Below are 26,156 nucleotides of genomic sequence, written 5' to 3'. Positions count from 1 at the left end.
TTCACCGTAGTATCCTTATCTAATATTCAAGGCTTGAGCAGACCTGTCCATGCTAATAACCGATTACTGATTTAGATGGATCATGACAGTGTGCTTACCTGTTTTTGGCTATGAGGGCTTTGATGCGGTCGACTTTTCTCTGCTTATCAGCCTCCTGCTCAGGACTCAGAGCCTCCTCAGGGTCCGATTCAATGTAACGCTCAGGAATGAGCACTTTGTCAGGCACAGAAAGCTGAGGAACAGCCACCAGACAAGAAACACTTATTTAGCACATTTGGTACAAATGAATGGTTTTCTAAACTGACACAGAAAATTCCACTTCTGTGCAAACAACATTATTACCCTGATCGGCATCTATCGTGCAGGAAGACTATTTTACATTTTGGGTGTTTAGAAGTAAATGGAGTGTCACTGTCAATTACTCTGAGGCATTCTGTACTACGCAGAGATCAACTGTAAGAAGTTCACCGATGTAATCTAAAGCAAGGCCGTGAACTCTTCTCAAGGCAGCAAGTCATGCAAATCATGTTGGTAGCTTATGAGCATCCCATGAAAAGATTTTGGCACAGAGGCCTTTGTGTAATGTTCAGTTAGCCTGAACAACGCTTATACAGTTATAAGTTGTTAACTTCTCCATTCCAGTTGAAACTTTTTTTTCCTGCAGTATTAACAATTGAATTGATAATACATGATGTTCTGTTGGTAAACGGCACCTTCATAATAATTTGCCCATGACAGTATTAGCCCTCTGAGTAATGGCTTGTAAAAAAACCAGCAGGCTGATGGGAACGACGGCTAACTGCTGTGCCGTACCTCTCGGTCGACATTAAAGTGATCAGCCTGGGAGGATTCTTTGAGACGAGCTATCTCCTCAGCGGGCGTCTCCTGCTCCCCCACCACCTCCTGCTGCCTGAGAGAGGCCTCCAGCTCCTGAATGTCACTGCTTATCACCTCATCTCTGCGTCTCACTTGAAACTAAAAGAAATAAATTATGAAACATAAAAGAAGCAGAGACATTATATCATATGAACATCTTCTGACTTCAGAGCTACCCTAATGTCAAATAGGGTCTGAGTCACTCAGCCAGTACCTGCGTGTTGCGGTAATGGTTTTCTTTAGTAAATGAGTGGCTGCGAGAGGGTGTGTTCTCCTGGCTGCTACCCCTGATGCTGAGGCTTTTTTTCTTCTCCCTGAGGGTACCCTGCTGGTGGCGACGGATCCTCTCCAGCTGCTCCTCCACGCTCATCCTGGGTCGGCTGCTCTCCACAGCACACAGCTGCTGCTCCACTGCACTGCGTGGACGCTCCTGTTGGCCAGAGACGACAACAGAATATAATTTAATAATGATATAGCATTACTGTGAAGACATTCAGCACTACGAGGTTGCCGCCATGGTAACTTTTTTTACTGTGATCCCCAATTGTGTGCATGGTAGAGATCTGAAGTTACATGGTGTCATTGCCTACTTGGGTTGTTTCACATGACGCAGCATTTGCAGCGTGATGAACTAGGCACGGTTTAAAAAAAGTCTAAACTTTACAAAGAAGAATAATCTCTACCCTTAATGTATGTACTGGAAAACATTTTACTTTTTTAAACAAAAGTAACAAACAGGACAGACACTTTGGACTTAACATAATGACTGAGAAATTGTTAAATATTTGCTCTCTTTGAGCTACATTTGGCAAAAGGCCAAACAACCTGGCTGTTGTGCGCTTGCACGCTCCCGCTGGAACACATGGGTGCACTCAGAGCGGCTGGGGGCTTGTTAATGCCTGAGCAGGAGAGGCTGATGTGAAGTGAACTGAGGAGAAGTTGTTCATTCTCAGGTCTGTGCCACACTGGAGGGTAGGCAGATGTGAACTCAGTCCAGAGGTCAAGGACATAGTCCCCACTGTCCACACTGTCCAAGATATCCTGGGACCTAAGTGCATACTCTTTTAATACCATAGGCTGAAGTACATAAGCCTAGAGGGAGTTTGTGCAATCACCTATTTTCATTACACATCGATCCATGTTCATACTCACACTGACACAGTAAAGCAGGACACACCCTGCAGTGTGTACAACAACCTCAGTTTTATCCAAATTCAGAAGCAGGAAATTAGAGCTCATCCAGGTCTTTATTTCTTTAAGATGTTCCTGCAGTTTAACCAATTTGTGCGCATCATGAAACTTTAATGACAGATGAAGCTGGGTGTCACCTGCATAGCAATGAAAATGTATGTTATTGCTGTATATTAGATAGATATGATTCAAACCACTCCAGCGCAGTACCTTTAATAATTATGGCATGCACTATACATCTCTGTAATAAAATATTATGGTCAACAGTACTGAATGCCGCACTGAGGTCTAACAGGACAAGCACAGAGACGAGTCCACTGAAACTCATTTGTTATTTCTCCCAGGATCTAAAGTTGAACTCTTACGCCTTAGGCATGCTCTCTTAGCACCAAGTGCTAAAGCACATAAGCCTAGAGAAATATTGTGCGTTTATCTATTTTCATTTGTACTACATGTCCATTAACGGTCAAAGTTACACAGGCACAGCAAAAGCAGGACACACCCTGCAGTGTGGTGCACTAATGATATGGTTAGTGTGTTTAAGTTGGTAGGATTCGTGGCTGGAAACTGTTTAAATACAGTTTGGCATCTACTTTATGGCAGCATGAGTCACACCCTCACCATGTGACAGCTGGCCTTTACTGCACATGTGAGTTTTCAACCAGCAGCTTACAAGCAAAACAACCAATTAGGAGAGGAGTAATCACAATTCAAAATTAACTGTGGTTAGTTCACAGCTGCCCATAATCATTATTAATTGAGAAAGCGTTAATTCAGGCGGACCACAAAGCCAAAAAATTATCAAGGCAAGCCAAACACAGTACCGGGCTACATCAACTAAGGGCTCAGCTGATACTCCTCTACACAACTGGCAATCTGCAGATAGCACAAACAATTAAGCTACTTTAGCCTGGCCATAGTTGCTGCACACCTGCAAGCTGCCTTACAACCCACTTCTAGCTCAGCTCCAACTTTCTTGCTGTATCTCAGCGGTCCCCAACCTTTTTTGCGCCACGGACCGCTTTATGTCCGACAAAATTTTCATGGACCGGCCTTTAAGGTGTTGTGGATAAATACAACAAAATAAAACCAGTAATGGTACAAAAAAATAAAAGAAGATTTATTCATAACACACGGGAAAAGACCTAGGGAAACTGAGTTAACGATAAAAACCATAAAAAAAATAATGATAAAAACCCTAAAAAACCCCATAAATTTCGCACACAAGCCTCAACTATCGTGGCCCGGTACCAAACGACTCACGGATTGGTACCGGTCCGTGACCCGGGGGTTGGGGACCGCTGCTGTATCTGACTTAATTCCTGCTCGCTTCCCCTTTGCCTGGGCCTTCGTCCAAGTATGTATATAGGAACGCAGGAAGGTCAGAAAGCCATACTACCAAATCTAAATAACTGCAGATATATATACCAGTCTTTTTTTGACTATAGTCCTGATCGTGACTGTATTTCGTTTGTTTTTCTATTGTCCGATAGATCCAAATCTACAAATGCTAAGAACATTTTAGTTATTATTAAAGCCCAAGGTCTCACCGTTCTAGGGTCAGGCTTCCTGCTCTTTCTTAATGTAACATATGAAGCTATGGAGGAGGAATCAGGCACTGGAGATTTGGTCCTTGGTGGGACGATACCAACTGGATAGGACATACCTACCCACAGAAAAGAAGACAAGAGATCAATAAAAGGTCAAACTGAAATCACATTATAGTAAAAAATTAGATAGGGTCAATTACAGGTGGTATTTTAATTAACACTTTCCATCCAACAAAAAAAAGACCTGCAAGCTCTTCAATAAATGTAGATCAATTTCCCTTTTGTGGTAAATTCAGCTCATCTATTCACATCACATGTTTGGTGGCAGAAAGTTTAAATACAGTAAACAAATATTATAGCTCACATGTTTTGGCCAAGTTTAAAAAGATGCATGCAGGTGCAAATCTCACTGTATCCATGGTAACCAGCAAAATTATGGTTGCCATGAGAGTTACTTTGTGATATACTGACCTAGATCCAAATAATCCAAATGCCAACTCAAATTGTGTTAGAGACAAGGTTTGTGTCAGAAATCACTCCATATTTACAGCATAGTGCACTCCATATGCTGTTCACCTTCTGAGCGTGTAAATGTTTCCACTAGAGAGCCCTCAAATACTCTAAAAGGGAGCGATCACAATGTGTAGACTTTGTTAGTCCCATGATAAAAAGCTCCAGTTTTATACAGACTAAAATGACCACTCTATTGTATTTTTATACACTAGGCTTCACTGCGAAACTGCACCAGTATCTCTCCAAAGTACCTTTATTTCCAACATGTTCTCTATCAGATGGATATTCAGATCTGTCTTCTCCATTATTCTCATCCACTTCGGCCACTGTGGTGAGTTCTGGCTCACTTTTGTACAGTCTGTAGTCAGGACCCTGGAGACGAGAAATTGGGGGGTTAAAAAAAAGAAAGAAAAAAAAAGAGGTCAACACAAATGAGAAAAACTCTGAAATGTAGTCAGTTTGTAAACAAACTCTGCATAACTCAGCGTGTCATTATCTCTTACAGAATGACTTAAGATGAAAAAATAAAATAAAATTCTTCATTGACCAGGGTTTTTTCTGCTTTGAGACGTTTTCGTGCCCCCTACAGAGGAAAATAACAAGCACTGTAATAGAAATATTTTCTTTTAATCGTATTTGTTAATTGTAGTTTCATTTACTCATACATAATAAACTTATAGTTTATCGACGCCTCAGAAATAACATGAAAACAAATAGATTTAAGCAATAAAAACGGTTTGCCTGTACTGCACATGAGGCGACTGCACTAATTCATCTCCAAAATCCCTGCTCGGAAAACAGGAAAAACCCTGCAGACTGAGCCACCTTAAATTTAAATGTGTGAAATACTCAGACAAAAGGTAGGCAGACACATTCAAACTTCGATATGGCGAAACAAACAGACCCAAAAAAATAATACATTTCAACATAAAGGATGAGACAGAAAAGGGGGATGTGGTAATTTAGTCAAAAACAAAATTAAAAAAAACAAAACAAAAATAAAAACACAAGCTGGACTTCAACCAAATAACTGAAAAGTAAATTATGCTGTACAATGACGGGAACAAATGGAAAAAAAAATGCAACAGACACGAGATATTTATGGAAATCAAAGTGAACTCATCATCATGGACATGGGATGATACAGCTGAGGGCAGGGTCAACCAAGAGGTCAACAGGCTTACGCTGTGCGTGCTATTCCTGTGATTGGCCTTCCTGTCCTCTGGCTTGTGGAGTGATGAAGGGCGCACGCCGGGATGAGACGGCATAGGGGGCACGGTGGGGGGGTTGGGCTCGTAAGACTGGGGTAGGGGTGGCCGTGGGGGTACAGAGTCCTCCTCCTGGGGATTATATTGGGTATGACAGCACAGGAAGCAAGGTGACACATGGCGCCACCATACAGGCTCAGGGCTACAGCCATCTGGTATAGAGTAGCTCTGGGCCACAGGATGGGCTAAACAGTTGATTAGCCAGAGAGAGCGCTCCAGATGCTGTTATGGCTTGAGTGACACATTCCTCCAGACACCACTACTCACACCATCCATGAGTGGGGTGGGCATTTAGAGCCCTCAGCTTACGTCGATTATCATCTTCAAAACTGCTGGTGATGTGGGTTTATTTTTTTATGATCAATTTTCCCCATTAATTAACTCCAATAAAAGGTGAAAAAATTACCGTTAAGCTCACATCTTTAATTTGCTTGTAATGACAACCACCTGTCCAAAGCCTTACACAGGCCTAGAGACTAGTCAGCAACTCCTAAACAACCGCCGATTGCCGACTGTGGTCACGTGAAAACGATTACAAAGAGAACACTACACAAAAAAACTTGGATTGTAGTGGCATTTCGCAGGAAAGATGCCAACTGGTTTGCAAACGCTAGATATTTTCAACTGAGGTGAAACTTGAAAGAGTGCTGCACAACATGCATGCATTTCAAATGGCGGAACTTTTACTTTAAAGGGAAATGGTCTTTGTTTCAGTACTGCTTGGCATGTAGTTTGTTTTTGCAGCCAAGTCGGCATCTTCCTTACAAACTACAGGCAACCTACTAACAACCAAACTATATACCTCTTTGACACCACCTTCACACTGGTGACTGCCAGTAAGGTCACTGGCTAGTCTCCAGGTCTGTTTGACTGGGACTTTAGCAATTAATTTCACACCAATTGCCTCCAATCACTCATGACCGGTCAGGTAATACACTTTTTTTGCCTCACAACCAGTAATTGCCAGATGGTTGCTAATCAGTTTCTAGGCCTGTGTGACTGAAGCCTTAGGCAGGAAAAAAAGAAAAACTCTTTCTCACATTTGAAAAGCTAGGAACAGTAAATGATGATTTAAAATGCCTTATTGTTTCAGCATCCTGTCAGACCAGGTGTTCAGTTTTCTTTTTCTACAAGTGGTGCCTCACCTCATTTTTGTGCTTACTGAAGTTGGCTTTGGGCCCATAGAAACCCATCCCATCAAGAGCATTTCTCTGGGCTTTGTGTTTATTCAGGGCCTCCATCACATCTTGAATCCTCCACAGCTCCTTCTGGATGCGGACATGCTGCTGGCTGGGTGGTTCTGTCTGGGTGTGCACAGAAAACAGACGCACGTCAACAAACGACAACAACAACAACAAAAAAAACACCTGCAGACTGAGATCTAAGGTGGAGGTCTATAGCAAATAAGACTAACACACAGAAGGCAGACAGAAAGCTGAAGTGAAAAAAATTAGCATGATGGCATCGCAAAAGAACAGTAAAAGGGTAATGTCTGTATCTGCTAAGGTGTGCAGTCAGCGGAGACACAGATCTGATCAGGCTCCAACTGTCTGCGAGAGATACTAGCCTCACAACACGATAATCAGAGGAGAGATTAGGATTGGAAAAGGGGAAGAAAAAAAGACAGGTAATTATCTCCCCCTCGCTGTTGGCAGGTTGGTCTTTGTGAGATGGACTTAAGAAGAGGATGTCCAGACTCCCTGCTGGCCCTCTGACTTCTCTATTCTAAATTATCATTACTCAGTACAAGCCAGGAATAACTGCTAGAACAATTTCTTTTTGTCTCTGCACCTCTTCCTTGATGAAAGAGAAGATAAAAGACAAACTTAATTAAGACCTGCTCCATCCTTGCAACGGTCATCAATCACCCCCTGTGTTGCTTTGATCTCCATTTACTTCTCTCCATATTTTTCTCCCAAAGTCCAGAAAACGTGTCTGCAAAAAGGTTGAGTAGGTTTACAGATTTCTCTGCAGCGTATGAATCTGCAAGTATGCCAAGCAGGTCAGCCGCAGTATCAGATTTTCACTACACCATTACTTTAGCCAAAAGGAATTCACAAGAATGATGATATCATGATAGCTACTGAGAGCGCGCTTCCTTAAAAAAAACCCTATCAGGCAAAAAAAAAAATCATGACGCTAAACCAGAGAACCAAAACTACAGTGACTCAACCAGAACAAGAGCATTTCTGTAAACACAACTTTGGGTCAAGATGAAAGGCACAGCTGCTACTGCTAGCCTAGAGCACTGTGGGACATCTTCTTTTGCCAAATCGGTAATTAAATTAAGAATCAAGTCCCCAGCACTTCATCCATCTGCACCCATCATTCAATCACATAGAAACAGCCGAACTCTTCCTGCGTGAGTGACTCGGTCTAACCTAACGGGTTCAGCGTGAGAAGCGAGTTGTATAGTGAGTATACAGTACTTACTGAAATGCTTAGCCATGGCAAACTAAACATCAAATGTGTCAGTGCTGGATTGTTTACAAAATTATCAGCATATTTCTACACACTTAATGTCGAGTTAGAGTTAAGGTCTTTTCACATGGAAGCGAAAAATTTGTGTGTTAAAAATATTTTCCAGACTCATCGATGCTTAACTCAGCTGTTCACACTGACTGTATAATCTCACAGGACGAAGTTGTTGACTTTGTATTTTTTAAATAGATTTTTCAGATTTTTTACCTGCAAATAAACCGATCTGACCAATCTGACCACTGCATTTGGCAACAAAGTAGCTCAAAACGCACACCGGTACTGAAGATACGATGCTTCTGAAATAGTAAAATGATACCATTTAACTTCAGACACACAGCTAGTCATTGCTATTGGCTCTCTGAAATAGTTTCTCTGTCTCTTCAGATGTGGTGCCGACTCTGCCAACAAGAGTTCAAACTGCCCTGCTGACATCCTGAAATATGTACGAAAGCAGCCGCGATGCAGCTTCAACTCCTGGATCAAACCATGAAACTATCCCTGCTCCTGCCTTCTCTTGAGATTTGGCTGAATCCAGAATTTCAGTTTCTTCCTTTTCTTGTTTAAAAACACCAGAACCAGCTCATCATCGCCTGATTTTTGCTTCATTCTTTTCCCCACAGTGTGATTCTTGAGGACCGATTGGTCAGTGTGTGTATATATATGTTACACATTACAAGATCATTTCCAAACTATGCCCAATTTTGTGCTGTTTTTTCCCCAACATGCTCAGAGTTTAATGGCCTTTAGAGAGAAGAAGTTGAGCAGACTCACTGTCAAAAATGTTCCTACCTGAGGGCTTCCCAGTGCTTCTAGCTGCTCCAGCAGGTTGTTCTTAGCCATAGTCACATCTCCTTCCATCCTGTCATATTCCCTCCATAACCGCTCCACCTCCTGGGGAGGATAGAAACAACAATTATACAACAAACAAAGAAAAATGACCATATTATTAATACTCCTGAAAAACAAAACCCCAAGAGGCCTTCATTGTCTGGAGTGTGAATGCACTGTATTACTTACGGCAGTAACTCTGGACACCTCTCTGCAAGTGCTGAGGAGGCCGCTCTGCAGCAAGTCTCTCTGCTGCACGACACTCTGCATGGCAGCCGGGTTGTCGGAGCCCAACTCTATCTCCTGGCTAGCTGACAGAAGTGCTGTCTCCAGAGTGTGCTGAAGCAACACGCATCATGTCAAATACACAGAGCACAACAGTCATCATTAAAACTTCAGTAAGACTATTTCAGAATAGTAGATTATTTTTAAATATTTCCTGTACATCACTGTTTTGAGCTGTTTTGTCACTAAACAGGAGGTTATCCCATCTTTAAAATGTCAAAATAATCACAAATGCCCATCAGCCCCTCTCAGAGCCTAAAGAAAGCATTTCAAACTACTTAATTGTCTTATCCAAAGTTCAAAGGGCACAGCTGTGACTCAAAATTGACTAGAAATGATTTTATATTTTTTCTTTATACCTACAATCACTGCACATCAACTAGTAACATAAAACAGTCAGTGAGATTTGCTGAATATGACAAAGCAATGCAAACCAGACAAGTCTTTCCATCTGATGATGGTAGTTATACTTACAGGCTATAGTTAGTTATAGTTACAGACTTTGTCTCCTAACTTGCTCTGTTTCATGCTTAGAAACTTTACTCTTAGGAACTGCAAACTGTGCATTCCTTCAAATTTACATTTTTTGCACATGATACCAAATCTTTGTAAGCATGTTTAGACAATGTTTTGCGTGAACATGACGACAAATGCAGTATTAGTCACCTTCTCTCTGTACAGCTGCTGCAGTTTTTCCTCCTGTATCCTGACCATTTTGTCCTGCTCACACAGCATGCTAAGTTTAGTCTGAAGAGAAACCAATAACGAGTCATGACCTGCTGTGTACAGCTAAAAGGAACATTATGTCATGCAAGTCTGCAGCACTGAACTTACATCAGTGTCCACTTCTTCTGGCATGCATGTATAGGCTTGTTCCCTGTAGTTCTCTGGACTCATCTGTTGAGAGAGACAGCATTAGACAGGGGCACTAAATCTGTGCATACACATTAGAATCTGGAGATCTAATGCAGTGTCAAGACCAAGCTCTCTCACTGAGCCGCAGGATTTATCCTTCAGAAGGAACTCATATTTCACTAAATCAGACGATCTGCATTACCAAACCAGCAGTGGGACCTCGGCCAGTCTAAACAGAGTCTCTGCTGTTGATTCTTGCGCCTCGTGTTTCATCATGCACAGTCATTGTCTCCATCAGCACAATGGTTTTATGGAAAAACATACAAAACAATCTGGCTTACTTCACTCTGAAGTTAGCGCATAAGCTTTGTCCACCAATCATGTATTCTACAGCATAATCTGGGGTTAACTAATGAGAGACTGTGTGTGTACGTGTGCATGCCAAAGCGCCCTGTTACTTTTGTTCAGTGCCTAAGTGTACGGTTATGGTTTCTACATTAATTTTACAACGTCAGTGTTTAGTCAGAAAACTCCAAAAGTCATCCATGTTTCCACTTGATATCATTCAGCTACTTCTCAAACAAAGAAAATCATTGCAGCTGCATTGGATCCCATGTTTCCAGAAAAATCAACAGATCACATAGTCATTCACCCACTCTGCTAAGCCTATAATATTATAAGTACACACCACAGACATCAGGACAGTGACATATTTCTGTGTTATTTTGTGTTTTTAGTCACATTTGATATGAAATGACTCAATGACTATAGGCTCAAAGTGCCAAGTGTAAGATTTAATTCCCTTCCTGGAAAGTGTACAACCTACAGACACAGCACATCCTCTGTATATTCACTTGAGACACTCTGCCAGAACTCGACTGGAGCCATTTCCTTATTGCTGGTTTTAAGCTTTCAGTCTGGTTTTCAGCAAACAAATATATCACATATCAGATAAAATACCTGTCAGGCCCTTATAAAAAAAAAAACCAAATCCTCGGTTGATATAACTGAAAAGGTTTAGATTCACCACCTAGCACTTTAACCTCAAAGACATGATTGAATTTCAAATCAAATGTGCCCAAAAATAGCAAAACAGCAACAAAAAAAGTGACTTACTGTCCAAATACTTTCTGAATCAACATCCACGCCTGCACTCTCTCACAAACACCTTTTTTTTTTTTTTTTTTTTTTTGCAGCTGAACATAGTAAAGCTAAAAGCAGGTGGGGCTTAAGAACCACATGGCATTCCACACAGAACATGCAGACTCTCCCACAGCTTGAAGAGCTTCACTGTGGGTTTTGTGTGGCGTGGACTAATATACAAGAGACGTAGGGAGGAGGAGGAGGAAGACAGATTTTTGTCAGCTGAACAGGTGGGAATGCAGCTGTTGAGGTGGCGGTATGCTAGTGAATGAGTGACGGGGTGAGTCTCAGCAACACTTTTACACCTCGAGGGGCGTCTCAAAAGTGGCAATGTGATGTCATAGCCATCGGCACACACAAGCCGGCCCCTTTATCCTTTCCATCAGCAGAATGACCAGTGGGGGTGAAGGGGAAGTAATGAAGACAGATAAATAAGTGCTAATCTAAATTTAAAAAATATGAGGATTCATCTTCGTCAGTATCGCCACCTCAGACTTTAGATATAGAGTCGATTCAGTGATTGAAGCTGTGGTGCTTAAGGTTATTAAGCTAATCCCTACGTCTGAAAAATGTCTGGCTAACTTGCACAGGCGGAAACAAAAAAAAAAAAAAATCAAGAAAAGGCAGGCTGAACATAAATTCTAAATGGGATGCTGAGATCGCGTACATACTTTTCTCTTTAACTATAGCAGAATATTCATGCGTCATAGATGATAAACATGAAAATCTATTTATGCCATTTTACTCTAATGATCGCTCTTCTGCTGGCCCTTAATTGGGTCCGTTTTCCACAAAAACATGAATTATTTGGCAATAAACTAGACTGACAAGCAATAAGACTAGCAACATGTAATTAAGTCAAATTAATTAGAGTCATCTTGTTAAGTTCAGGTGGCTCGGGTAATGAGAGGGAACACATTCTGCGCAGGATTATTGAAAAATAAATAAATAAACAAATAAATTCAAACACCACAGTGAGGAAGAGATTTAACCCAACAGTGGAGCATTCATACATTCTCCAAGTCTTAAAAGTCATGCCTGCATCAGCATGACTTCTCAATAATAAGAGGGAACAGTCATAAGCAATGGATGAAGAGGTGCTAGCAATACAAACGATACAGGGAGACCAGTCTCAAGATGCCGTGAGGACTTGGACATCGAAGGAGGAGCATTGCAAAACAGACCAAAAAGAACAACAGCGACTGGTGAGGATGAGGTGGAGCAAAGCCTTAGGCTGGCCTTACTTGCTGGTAAAGTTGAGGCCTTGGGGCAGAGTTCTCAATCAAAGTGTGAGTCATGACGATTAAAGGCTCATTTTCCTTCATCTAGTCCAGTGTGGAGAGGAGCGATATAGCAAGTGTCAGAAAGTTTACAGCAGCTTTTCATTTCTGAGACAACACCCACAGTGTGATTACACCTCACTCGCTCTCGCTTTCTCGCTCTCGGATGAGGTAGACTCACACAGAAACGTGCATCCAGAGACGACAGGGATGGTTAACAGCAACAGAGAGAAGACGCTCAGGAGCAGGAGCAGGAAGACACGGAAGTACAAAGCTCTAAGGTTCATTTTTATTAGCAGTGAAAAGTTCCCATTAAACGCTGATGTGTAGGAATGTAAAAAGAACTGCGTTTACAAGAGGTGCAAGAAATCACAAATGCTAAGGCTCATCAGTCCAAGTCAAGGAAATTAAAATTACTTATTTCTCAGCGGTTACACAAATCTAAGGCTTCCTTTTGCTATAATTATTAGAAAGGTTTTACTGGACCTTTGTGTGCTATATACAAAGCAATTAAAACTCACAAAGCACTTAAGATCGTTAAAAAAAAGCAGATGAAGCTTTAATATTCCTTTGCAAACACTTAGACGTTAAATATGATACCTTCATCTCTACGTGTTCTTTATATGGCAGAAATAACGACTGTCCACAGTCATGATCAGTTATTTGGATAATGTGTGAGTAAATGAACTAGCGTGAGCTAAAAATGCTGCGATCTGAACTTTTAGCCATTTAAAATCACAATAAAAGATAACAAGTTAGCCTGGCATTGGGATTGCAAATCACTAAAACAGCCGCAGAGCAGGGATTAATACAATAAAAGCAGAGGCATTAAATGAGGTCATGACAGAAGAAGACAGGGCATGCATTCATGCATTACCCCACCTGATTGTCCAAATACATGAGGTTCCTTTGGAGGTGGTGAGAAAGAATGTCGTTCTATCATCAGCAGCAAAAAGAGAGCAAAGAAAAGGCAAAAGGACAGTGAGACAAAAGAAAGGGCAAGTCACATTCTTTCACTGATGCTCTCTCTGTCACACTCTCTCTTACATCCACAATCACACAAGCATGTCATGTACCCAAAGATAACCCGAGAGAAAGGAAAGCAGGACCAATCAAGGTGAAGAAAACAGGTCAGGTACCAGGTGTACTTTCAAAGGTAACAGAATGAGTACACTGCAGGACTAGTCTTGACCGAGTGCATGCAAAAAACAAAGACAATGGCAAGTCAAAGTACCACACAACGTGGTGTGTGTCCGCTGACGCAAACATAAACTAATGAAGCAGGTTGCCCTAATGAAGCAGGGCAACTTGTATAGCTACAAGGAAAACTCGCATTAACTGCACAGTAGTAGATTAAGAAAAGCAACAACAAAAACACCGTAAAATGGAAAAATCTTCAACAGTCCTGGTTGACCTACATCATTAATGGTAAAATCTGCAGTCTGGCATTAAGTCTGGAGACTTAAAGTCCCAAAATCCTGAATTAACTTTTACATATGCCAGTGGCCTTAGCCTCATTAGTTGGTCACTCTTTAAGCTCGCCAATGGCTTTAAGTTTCATCTGCGGATAACATCTGTCTATATTCTTTAGGGGGATAAATGACTCAATCAGCTGCTTGCCCTGCTAAAATGGCCCAAATCTAATTATCTGATGCACTGATTTAAGTCAGATGCTGGTTGCAAAATTATTTTGAAACTGGAAGAAGAGTGTTTTATTTCCACACATTTTGATGAGAAGGTAGCTGGTCCACAAAAAACATGAAGCCATTACGCATAGTCATGTTAGAAGAAAATTCCTTCTTAAATCAGCCATGTGTGAAGACCAAACAAATCCTCCGGATCGAGATGGATAATGGAAGTGGATAAAGATGGCATACACACCACACGCTAACATACACGCCTGCAGAGATGTCCCTGGGGGCCTGACCTTTGGGTTGTCGCCATCCATGTTTAGTTGCATAAGCTGTGCTACAGTGTGCTCCCGGATACTGTTTAGCTCTGCCTGCTGCCGACGCAGCTTTATCAGCAGCAAAGTCAGTTCCTCAGGCTGCAAGGAGGAGGGAGGAAGAGGAGGAGGCGGGGGGGGGATGCATCGCCACAGTGAAACAGGGACACACCGCAGGGGTGAGGCAGGGATTGGGGGTGAGAAGAAAGGAGAGAGAGCACACCAGGATAGGAGATTTAGAGGTACCAGGATCCCAGTAGGTGAACAGTTGCTGCATTCTAGTCTTGCGTTTCATGCAATTTAGTACCATGTTAGCTAGCAGCATGCACATTCTTTTATGTCCACTCAAAACAGCAGAACAGTTGGCACTCATTACAGAATTGACTTCACACTTTACAAGCTCAATGAGTACAGAGAACTGTGTGCAGCTCTGACATAAATTCTTGATCCTGGCTTAGAGAGTTTGAGTGACAGGGTTTTTAAGTCTCCACTGAACTGAAGAGAGTCTAAGGAGCTCCTGAAGTGAACACACCCTAAATCCTTGGAACACAGATCTGCCTAAACCTGTCTCGAAAGAGTTCTGTCACAATGTCTTAGAGGGATATGAAGGACAGAAAGAGGGAGAAGGGTAGAGTAGGTGGCATCATCAGAAAACAGCATTGTCCTTGAAAGACATCCAGTTAAACCCAGACTGTATAGGTGTACAGAAACCAAGCATGAAGTATCTCAGCTGAACAGCACAGTGATATAAATCTAGGTAGCCAGAAGACTGACATAGACCAAGACTTACTGTTTTGCCTTGTAAAGACTGGGCAGTGATGGTCTGGATTGGGATCCCTGCTGGCATAGACCTCCTATCAGGCAGGTAAGCATACTGCAGAACACAGATTTAATATGAAAAAAGGCCTGTCATGTGCAACATTAAATATCTTTGATATAATAGTCAGCCATAGCCACGGGGTTCATCCAAGTACAAAGAAACATTTGCTACCCTTGATGCATATTTTTGTATATATCCCTCTCATATTTCTGTCACTATAAATATGCTCAAAGCTGAATGTAATTTTGTTTGCGCTGCTTAAAAACAAATGAAACACATGACCTCACTTTTGAACTTTGGGAACTAAAGTAGGCACAAACAGGGTTTTGACAATTCTGATGAGTTTGAAGATCAGTATTTGGTATGACCTCATTTATTCTTCAGCACAGCCTGAACTCTCTTAGTCAAGCTTTCTTTAATTTCTGTATGTTGTCTTCAGGAATAGTTCTCCAGGCTTCTTGAAGGACATTCAATGCTCTTCTTTGGCTGTTGTCCACAGTGGATCAAAACCTGACAGTACTTTTCTGCATTCATAATGTTTTACATCTCCCCTGATCTCCTCCATACTAATGATCATCACTCCATAAGACCTGCTGCTACTGACTTTCAGTCCAGCTCTATTGTCATTTAAAATACCTGAAACTTTTCTCCTCATTGCTCTTTGTTAAGAATGGCTTCTTACAGCCACTCTTCCATTGAGACCATTTCTGATGAGGCTTCAGATTGTGTTCCTTTGCTGTAGATCTTACTTTTAGGCCTGCCATTTCTTTTATTTCTTTTATTTTTTGCAACAAGCTGTTAACGATACCTTTAAAATAGACTTTTTGCTAAGTTGTCTGCTATCTGTAGACACAACATTGGTAACTGGTTCTGGCATTAGGTGCATTTTTCAGTGTTAAATGGCTTGATGAACCAAAAAAAAAACCCCACTCCTTTGAAAATGGTCAAGTATAAGGATTGGACTGAAAATGATTGAAAAAGCAGCCAGTGTCCAAAGAAAAAAACGTGATAGACCTTCAGAAAGCCTGGAGAACTATTCTGGATGCTTGGAAGCAAAATATAAAGAAATAAGGGGTGACTGAAGACTATTGCATAGTAGGCGGTTTTGTTATTATGAGGATGAACTGAACATTTCCTGTTTATGCATCTCTTAGCTGACCTTGTTGACTGGTGGCCTCTGCCGTCTCTCAACAGTCATGTCTCTTCGGAAGATGGGAGAGGAAATTTCAGAGCGAGTGTTGCCCATGTTGTAAGATCTCATTGGAGAGTAGCCGCCGTACATCGACAGGGAGCCATGGGAGGGCGAGGGGGGGATGGAGTGGCTCGGTGCAGCATGCTCTGACAAGTTGATCATGGTTTTGGGACTGGCCATATTGCTGTACAGCCCTGGCTGCCTGCTGTAGGCCTGCCTTTGCTGCCATTCGTACAACTGCCACATGGTGTCATCGCGCATGGAGCGGCGTTTCTCAGTCATTGAAGGACCCATGGCCTGGTCATATACCGATGGGGACATGCTGCAGATGCTGTCCCGCTGTGCCATGCTATTCCTGGGCATACTGCAATATCCATCTCCATAATGAGGCATGTAGGGTACCCGATGGCTTGGCAAATTTCTAGGCAGCGTCTGGTACGATGTGATGCTGGGGTAAAAGAAAAACCAGATAATTAATCATGTATGATATAGTAGATGACCTGCATGGTGTTACACTAACACAGACCTAAAATGATCTGTGTTGGTATAACAATTTGATTATTCTTCATATATTCCATACACAACACCAGATAAACGTGGTTTTAGGCTCTGTCAGGTTCAAAGGACGCAACAAGTTGTTTATAGTTGGAAAAAAATCTCATTGGATTTCTTTTATTTTGATTATAACCAGTCAAAAACATCAGTTATCAAAGCAATGCCATGTTATGAATCTTTTCATTTGTTGGTTTGGTTTAAACTTTGTAGTTGAAAAGCACTTCACGCTGAGTATCATTCTAATTAAGTATCAAACAAGGATGATTCTTATTTTATCTGTTTACATGTGTGTCTTTAGAGAATCTTGCAAAGCAATTCCCTACTCAGAAACAAATTAGACCTTACTATTGACAGCAAGGCTTTAAGAAGTTCCACTTACTCAGTGAGTTCAAAGTCAGTACGGAGAGCTTAATAATAAGAAGACCTGACAGATCCGGGCTAAAACACTCACTGGTCTTTAAATCCCAGTATACCAGTGTTATAATAAAGGCTTGTGACTGCTACACATCCGTCTAGAGAACATGCATGTCATGACAAAAGGAGCTGAAAGAGATTAATGGAGAGAGAATTAAATGTTTACCTCAGAGGGCCAACACAAAAATATTTACTGAGGCCTTATTAGTTTTGCCCATGGTATACTCTAAAGCGAGTGTGTATGTCTATTTGTTAAAAAAAAACAAATAACCACAGAATGAGGCAAAGCTGTGTCAAATATGAACACAAGCCTGATGACAAACGTATCTCTTGACTAAAACATGTATTTTTAACAAAAATGTGAACACCAGGGATGGGAATCAAGAACCAGCTTATTAAATCCTCTCATCAAAACCTCATCAATATACTTTAACTACTTAGAACTAAGAGGAGACCAGTGTCATACTTTCCACCCAATAAAGCCAAATCTGACTTCATGTTGTGGAAACAGTCTAAGATTTGACTCTTGTGGAGTAATCTGAAGATAACTGGTGCTACTGTACAGACGACAGCGCCATCTGAATAGCATCATTTCTCTTCTTGCAGTGTACGCATGTTATAATCAAACAATTACATTTAAAGCTTATACAGTATCATGTCAAGACGGGTTTTTTTGGGCATAGCACTGAACCAACCTTCTGGTATCGTCGTCCTGGCCACGTCCTCTCTGTGTGCGAACCCACTGCTCCAGCTGCTGCATCGAGCTGGTCCGACTCAGGCTGCGATCCGGCTCATGTGGGGAACTTTGCAGAGGAGGGACTCCAGTCCCATTAGCTGGACGCTGTTCTCCAGATCCATTAACTTGGGGGCTGTGTTGTGATCCGTCAACCTCGGTCTGAGGCTGCGGCGAGGTCATATTAGCCTTGATGGCTGCCGCCTGCGCTGGCTGCAGTTTGATACTGTTTATTTTGGTGAGTGGACGTTCACGGTCGGCCCCATCCTTCTGGAAGCCGTAGCGCTCTGCATCTCGCTGCTTTCTCTCCTCTTCTTCTGTGGTGGGGGAGACGGCTGCGTGCTCACGGTCAACCTCACGGTTGCGCTCATTCTTCTGGATTTCGGTTTCTGTTCTATGGTTGGCCACATGGTTGATCTCTTGAGGTCCACACTGCTCCACTTTTAGTTTGTCCAACCTAAAAGAGACAAGAAGGTTCAGGCTTGAAAAATCACAAAACACTGGAACTCTTTCAATAGACATTTTGGATTATCCAGACTTAAGATACGCTTGTCTTCAAGTGAAATCTGAGAGTGGCGTGTTGTTTTATCTTCCCGCCTTTGTAATCTGTTTACAACCCCTCTGAAAGCACTGTTAACTTAATCCTACAGACTGTATTACTACATGAACTGTTAACTTGATGCTTGTTGATATGAATATGAAACCAATGAGGCATAAAGTAGCTGCTGATGCTGAAAAGTGCCCTTTTAGTTTTCTGAATGGATCCATAAACGGTTTCCACATTTGTATTGTATTCCACACAGTATTTGGCTTGGTCTTCTGTTGTGTTTGTATTTTTTCCAATTTAGCCACGTTTGAGCTGAGAAGCATTGCTGTTCGTCTTGCTTGGATGATGTCATACAAGCACATGTGGAAGTTTGCACCTAAGTATTCAGGCATCGTTCCTTCCTTTTGTTGTTCATGTAAAAACTGTTACAACCTCAGACAATAGGCTAAAATGTCTTTAATGTGATTAACCCTTACGTAAATCTGGGTGAGATGATTCATGTCCAACTAATTATTTGGTAGGAATTGCTGTAAACGATGTTTGATTCACATTTTTAGGTTTATACTACAATATACTACACAACTAATGTTGTGAATTCAGTTCAAACTAAAGCAAAGTGCACAATGCCTCTTCCAGCTGCCAGAGAAGGGGAGGCGTGTAAAAGGAAATCAGATATCTCCAGTAAAACAATACCTCAGCTGAGACACTTCAGAAAAGTGATGCTCAGATCCCAGTAATCCATTTGCTTCTCTCTTTTGCCTCCTGTCTAGAAGACCTGCATACCACTCTGTGCTCCCTAGCGAGTTATCTAGAGGTAATAGATGCCACTATGCCTTGACCTTAGACAGACATAAGGTCACAACTTCAAAGTTTGGCAAATTCCTCTCAGCAGCATGGCTCACTGGGTTAGCAATAAGAGAGCTGCAGAAAAGGCATTCCTTCAGAGTTTCCACTTGTATAGTTTCAAATAGCAGCACTAGTCACTTAATGACTTCTCCATCTTTCTGTGCCTCCACCAACCAAGCAGAGCACACATTTAGCCCTGCGAGCATTCAAGTTACACAACTGCAAAACAAACGATGAAGTAAATTAAAAAAAAAGATGAAATTACAGAACCTTTTTGTTTTGAACAATGTGTAGTTATATAAGATAATCTTATAGTAGCATCACACGGTCCCATTTAGCAGAGACTTTCAGAGGATTTCAGGCACTACTGCTCTGTGTAATTACACTGCTCGTTACTATTACGTTTCTGCTCGCCCATGTAAAAGCAGGGCATTAGACAGGCAGCCTGCCAAATGGCAGATATTTAACATAGTTTAAAAAAGAAGAAGGAAAAAAAAAACCCTGTCCTGATGAGTCAGTGATCCTGATCAGCCAGCGCAGCTGTGCACATCATCCCTTAAACCACCTGCATCATGCCTTCACAGTGCACCCACAGTCTTATGTATGTTACTCCATAATAAACTTTAGCGCTTGAAACAGTTACATAACATGAAAGAACATCGTAGCTTCTTCAACAAACCCAGAGACCAGAGATGTCAAAAGTGGGTGTTGAAGTGTTGCCGAAGAACTTAACAGGGAATTTAAAAGTACTCTCTTCCAGTACAAACAGAAATCAGAGTCTAGAAATGAACCACGTGATGCACAGCTGTTAGTACTAGTTTGAAGAACTGTCCTCAAATGGCTTTTTCAAACCCCCCCCATGCGCTCGCAATTCAAAAATGACACACCCACTCAGCAAACATGACTTTATTGTCAAAGCTCTTACAAACCTTTTGACTGGCTCTGACTGCACGAGTGCAGCATCTGTCATCACTTTCATCCAAGATTCCATCTCTTTGGCTGTGTCTGTGCAAAAGTAGTACGTCCTCATGTTGGGATGTGTCGCCTGTTTTGACAGTACACGGGATCAAGGACAGGAAGAGTTATCCACACAGTTACCTGAAAGAGAGAAGACAAAAACTGGTTGACTAGGATTTTTAAGGTTTCCTCACAATAACAGGAGGGTAGAATATTGCATTTTACACACACACACACGCACACGCACACACACACACACACGCGCGCACACACACTTTTTTTTTAGCAACTAATGGCAATCGGTGCTGACTTGTGAGATATTCTCTGCAGTTAATGATAATAAATCAAATCCTTAAGTCATGCTAGATTAGGGAAGTAAATCTGCCACAATACTTACCATTCAGTGCATTGTATGGCAGACACATGGTCGGTTGTCTCTTGGTTCCCTCGTGGTGAACAAACCAATATATTGTTAAAACAAACACAGGAAGAGACATAATGCTTCGTAAACAACCTCAATGTGCAGTTTTCCAATGTTTAAAAAAAGACAAGACTATAATTTTTCTAATTGCTTCACAATAATTTTTAGAAATAACACACTTACTGATATGACCTTTGGCCACAACAAGAGACAGGAAAAGTTGAGAATGAAAAATATACAGTCAAAAGGTCATCCCATTTCTGAGTGAATCACTGAACTGAAGAGCTTGTGTCCTGCTTTCATGCTTTTCTCTTTTCTAAGTCTTGTTTTGGGGGTTTTTTCAGCCTGAATCTAAGTTGGAAAAGGAGTGGGCTGTGTGGTTGGAGAGACCTTGAGCAGACTTCTGGGCGTCTGTGTTTGGCTGTGCTTGGCAGGACAACTTTGTTGTCTCTTTGGGTTTATGAAGAACCCACAGTCAAATCCTTTACACACCACTGTGATCTCATATTATAAGTCCGTTGCCCTGAAACTTGAATCCTGCGAGTCAACTTATCGCATCATAGTACTGTAGTCCTACCTCACTGCTGTCAGTAGTCAGTGTAGAAATATGAGTCGTACTTTAGTTGTTAGCATTAGCGACTAAACATCTCGCTTTGTCAATCAACCAAAACTTCTGAAGTAACAACCAACGTGTTAAATAGGAAATAAAACCTAGAAACTGCTCAACATGTCTAAAAATACACATACATATATTGTGAGATCACGATAAGAGCCACTGCAGCACCAGTTTTAAAATGTACCTTCTGTGAGACTTGCACATTTATTTTTATGGCCTTATCTACAAGTTTTTCCATTTTCTCTAGAAAACTAATTCCTGTCTTTTCTTCTTTAAGTGTAATAAACCATAAAATATGCAGCCTAACAAAGTCTGACAGGAATGAAAACATGCACTGACCTTGAAGGCATATTTTCTGGTAATGTGATCGTCCACAGACAACATGGATATACGAAAGCTTGGCAGGAGGATACTGCCGAGAATCCCCTCCTCTTTTTCATCTACAGAGGAAAAACAAAACACAGTGTGTATATATATATACACACTATATTGTCAACTCTTATCTTAAAGCGTTATTTGTAAACAGGACGCAAGTCAAGTGGACTGTGAAAGGAAAAACTGTGCAGTGTTTTGGTCAGATAAACATAGGATACCAAGTCAAAACATTGGAAAAGATGAGCACTGATTCAGTTCTGTATGCAGCTAGGCTGCTCTAATCCTCATTAAGTTAACAGACAGGGTTCCACATTGACAATTGTGCACACTCCACATGGGGGGGGATTAGATTGGGTCCCAAGTTTAAGCAGAGTAGCTTACTCTCCAAATTCCATAAAAGCAAACTGTACTGCTTACCCAAAACAGTGCAGGAAAACAAAACAGTGACTGCTGCAATCCCTTATAGGCATGGACTTTGTCTGGTTTATGTGCAAGTTTGCATGTGTGTTACTCAAAACCATTATGTTAGAGTCAAAGTCTTTTAACACATATTGGCGATGATGGAATGAATAAGGCTGATCATGAATAAAGTTCAACATTGTGAGTAATATTTAGGGAAATATATGGTAACATCAATCTGGACATTCCCAAACATATCAGAAGTCGAGCTGTTTGCTCAGAAGTTGTGTTAGAGACCTGCCTCGCTTAACTGATTTTCAAAAGAGGGGCGGATGGATTTTTGACAGCGTCACCTGTCTGCAACCAACCGGGCTCTTTGCCACTGCCTCTTTCAAAAAACACAACAGGCAGAGGCTTCAGCAGAGCAGTCTCATCATGGGATATCCTGATGCGCAGAAATAGAGTGATAACTACAACAGCAGATAACGGATGTATTCAGATGAAGCAGCAGAGTTCACGACCTCTCTGCCCACTCTCTGCTGATGGATACAGTTTCTCAACATATCCATCTGGATAAAGCCTTTGGGTCCGCCGCTGTCCGCGGCTTTTGTCAGTCAGTGGGTGGAAAGAAGGCGACGGGAATGGCAGACACCAGAAATAACACAGACTGGATGTCATCCTGATCAGCAGAAATGACGACTACATCTGCATAAAGCGGCGGCACTGGGAAGTGCAGCCTTGTACAAAGGTAAGGCTTGTATTTTCTCACAGTTTCAAACAGCACACCTAGTTTACACTTGGTCTACACTTTAAACATTCTCCAAACAGAGATGTGTCAAAATTAGATGTGAAGATTGGTCCAACATGAGAGAACAGCCATTAAAATCACATTTTAATCAATAATAGATTATATAAAATCGATAAGTCGCATCGAAATGTCCACACATTTTACAAAAATGCAAACTACAGTAAGTGAGTGTAACTACTACTAACACTACTTTCAGACTCCTATCATGTAAAAGCATGAATGATGACATGACTTGCATAAAAAGGAATCATTCAATAAACTTGTTTCATCTTGTTTCATCATGACTTAACATTAAGTGTGGAATCCTATTAGTATGCTTTAATGTTTAACTCTGCATCCAGGTCTTGCGTAAGGACCTGGCTTTGCTTGATGGAAAAAAAGGTGATGTTGCAAGCTTTTTCACCTGATAAGTCTCCTCAGTTGGTCCTGACATGTTCTTTATCACAGGGACTCAGACATAACAATGATGAGAAAAGGCATCGCTTGTTGTTGAAGATCACAAAAGCACTTGAACTATTAATCGACAACCGGTGCCGCTAGATGACAGGACTGAACTCACCTCTGTAGTAGAAGAGGCAGAGGTCAGAAAGGACAAACCACCTCTTCTTCCATAGCTTCATCCCTGTACTGTCCTGAAAAGACACCAGAGAAATAGAGGACATTAACTCCACAAATGTTTGGGGCTTTGATTTTTTTCTAATATCTTTGTCTTTTTTTATCCTATTCAGCACATGCTGTAGTCCTGTGATACAATCCTTTCCATGTGATCAATTGTTTGCTACATCATCTCTAAGGATTAACAGCCAATCACTTCTTTGTTGTATTACATAATTGTGTACGACTTTCTAGGTTTCCAGCTGAGACAGGTCACCATTTTGCATTTGTGATCCAAAATGCCTCTCTGAACTTTGGAAATTATGAAATAACCCCTTGCTTAAATGAAGACGGGTTATGGAAGTCATCCGATCAGCACTGCAAAATTTCGGACTCTCAAATTTAGCTATTTTTGGCCTGAGATGGGGAAACTTAATTTGTGGCATGAAACAAAGACAATGCAACACACACACACACAAACTTCCTCTGCTTAAGTTGTTCTTCAGTATCAGCTCAAAGCCTTTAACGCTGCTGCCTGAAAAAGATGAAGGGTGAAGTAAAGGGTATTAACTCCCTGGTTTACTTTAATGGAAAACTTGAGCAAAGTCCTTAATCGTAGCCTCCACCAGGAGACAAAAGCAGGAGGGGGGATCTTAACAACTCTGTCATTATGGTCAAAAAGCATGTGGGCTGCAGTTTACTTGAAATGGAAATTCACTTCCACAAACCAGAATGGTTAAAACATTAGTATCAAGAGAGATTCAAAATACCAGATGCTGCGCCGTATGTTCATAAAAGAGGTAGATGTGAAATGTAACAAGTTTTAAAGATCTTGTGTCCACCACCTTTCCTCAATTAAATCCAGGTCTTAACCCCCCCTTTTTTGAATGTCAGTAGCAGAAGAATAAATAAACTTTATCAAAAAGTTCTGTCGAATCTTGCTCTCTGGAGGCTTTCGCTATCACATCAATCACTGCGGCACTTTGTTCTAGCAGCGGACCAACCGAAGGACTGCAGCTTCCCCTCACCCAAGGACTTCAATGGCTTCCAGTTTTCAATGAGGCAGGGAAATAAAAGTGCAAATCCAGCTTTTATTCAGGCTAGCAGATTTGTGAGTCTTTTGCTTGATCTACGTCACCCTGATTGATGTTTCCAAAGAAAAAAGCAGCTGGCAGCTGCACCAAAGGAGCCCATCGTGTGCTCACAAAACTGCACAGGGTGCCTGCAATCACCGCTAAATGAAACTCCCAGTTAGGATGCACAAGGGTGTCCGGTCTGGCCCCTTTTTACTCTTCTGTAAGTAACCAGGGAGGTTTGCATTCATACAGTGGCCCTGCTGGATGAGCAAAAACAGAGATGCACAAAGAAATGCTCAGATTGTGCTCATCTTAAGACTACTGCTGCTGCTGCATAACCACTTGCAGTTAAAAATGGAAACAGACCCAACACTGTTTTATATTATCACCTTTGTATAGCCAAGCTTTTCCTTGCCTCTGACTCCAAAGATAATACTATCCAGCAGAAATCAGGGGAGCTCCTGACGTGAGCATGCTCGGACTAATAATGCTAACATGCTGTTTAACGTATTTTTTCCATGTTTATCAACTTTATTGATATTTTGCACTTTCACACAAATTGTTAACAGGGTGGTGTAAGACAAAAGGTCAGGGTATAACCAAAAAGATTTCTGCAAAAATCCATCCGCACGTTGATACATTTCAGTTATAACCACAGTGGTTTAAAAATATTGATACACACATGCGTCGAAGAAAACAAATTGTATGATCTGTCCTTTAAATTTCTGATTGCATTTTCTGGAGTAAAGATTACCTGGAGCCGTGCACTCCTACTCACCTGTTTATACAGCCAGTTTCTCTTGATAACCGGGGCACCGGGATTCCTCCTGATGGAGTTGGATCGTTTCCCGAAGTTGTGAATTTTTTTAGAAGGTCTTGAGGGCTACAAGTTAAATCAAATTAAGCTCAACACACACACGGAAAAGAAACATCTAGATGTTTTAAGCCATTAAAATGTGATCCACTTGTTTTTCCCATTATTTTCTAACATAACAGGCATGAATCGTAAGCCCCCCTGTCACTCACCCTTCCTCCGGGGCTACTGGGGTTTGCAGCTTGCTCCGAGCCGCCCGTGTAGTTAGAGGCCTCACTCATGGTGCTTACTGGTCGTTCCTTCTTCTCATTCGCCGGCACTTTGGAAGCAGATCTAAACAAAACGCACAACATGCCAAGAGCAGACAAGCAAGTCATTAATCAGAAATAGACACTGTGTTATATCCAACATATTTATCTCCAGTGACCTTCAGAGGAGCAGGAATATGAGCAGGCAGCCCTTATCATATGTTTCCCTGTCTGTCCTCTGAAGTTCAAGCTCTGTTATAATGAGATCTCAACATGGGCTTATGAATCAAACCAATTACTCCCACCCTGTCACTGCTGATACATTTTAAGTTCTCTAAGAGCTTAAAGTGAATGTCCTGCAAAGTGCGCCTGACATATCCAGAAGCAGCAGCTGCAGCAGTGAACAGGGTCAGGATGTTTCTTAAAAGACAAAATCTGTCTTATTTTTAAAGGAAAAGCATAACAGGATCAGTAATTGTGGCATATGAAAGAACACCACGTGAATAAGCAGTACACGACCCACGGA

The 26,156-nt window shown here is 41.5% G+C and overlaps 1 protein-coding gene across 14 annotated transcripts in view; it reads right to left on the bottom strand.

Moving 5' to 3' along the window:
- The window catches only part of LOC101463790 (pleckstrin homology domain-containing family A member 5), a 90,501-nt gene that overhangs the window by 2,217 nt on the left and 62,128 nt on the right, over positions 1-26,156 (bottom strand). For 4 of the 14 annotated variants that reach the window (XM_004567730.6, XM_012923711.5, XM_004567731.5 and 1 more), the window contains 22 exons: positions 25,595-25,715; positions 25,347-25,451; positions 23,458-23,530; positions 21,656-21,756; positions 20,252-20,367; positions 17,892-18,386; positions 16,195-16,675; positions 15,006-15,089; positions 14,198-14,317; positions 13,153-13,206; positions 12,235-12,315; positions 9,827-9,889; positions 9,659-9,739; positions 8,897-9,046; positions 8,669-8,770; positions 6,544-6,702; positions 5,315-5,470; positions 4,382-4,502; positions 3,618-3,733; positions 1,091-1,306; positions 814-975; positions 99-232 (listed from right to left, as the gene is read on the bottom strand). In XM_004567730.6, the coding sequence (XP_004567787.1) occupies positions 99-232; positions 814-975; positions 1,091-1,306; positions 3,618-3,733; positions 4,382-4,502; positions 5,315-5,470; positions 6,544-6,702; positions 8,669-8,770; positions 8,897-9,046; positions 9,659-9,739; positions 9,827-9,889; positions 12,235-12,315; positions 13,153-13,206; positions 14,198-14,317; positions 15,006-15,089; positions 16,195-16,675; positions 17,892-18,386; positions 20,252-20,367; positions 21,656-21,756; positions 23,458-23,530; positions 25,347-25,451; positions 25,595-25,715 (3,291 nt within the window). The other 10 variants (XM_012923712.5, XM_076885925.1, XM_076885922.1 and 7 more) reach the window with 9 other exon arrangements.

Source organism: Maylandia zebra, linkage group LG7, assembly GCF_041146795.1.
Source record: "Maylandia zebra isolate NMK-2024a linkage group LG7, Mzebra_GT3a, whole genome shotgun sequence".
In the NCBI taxonomy this organism is placed as follows: Eukaryota; Metazoa; Chordata; class Actinopteri; order Cichliformes; family Cichlidae; genus Maylandia; species Maylandia zebra.
Note: the sequence above shows the minus strand (reverse complement) of the source record. Positions and strands in the feature narration are given on the sequence as shown.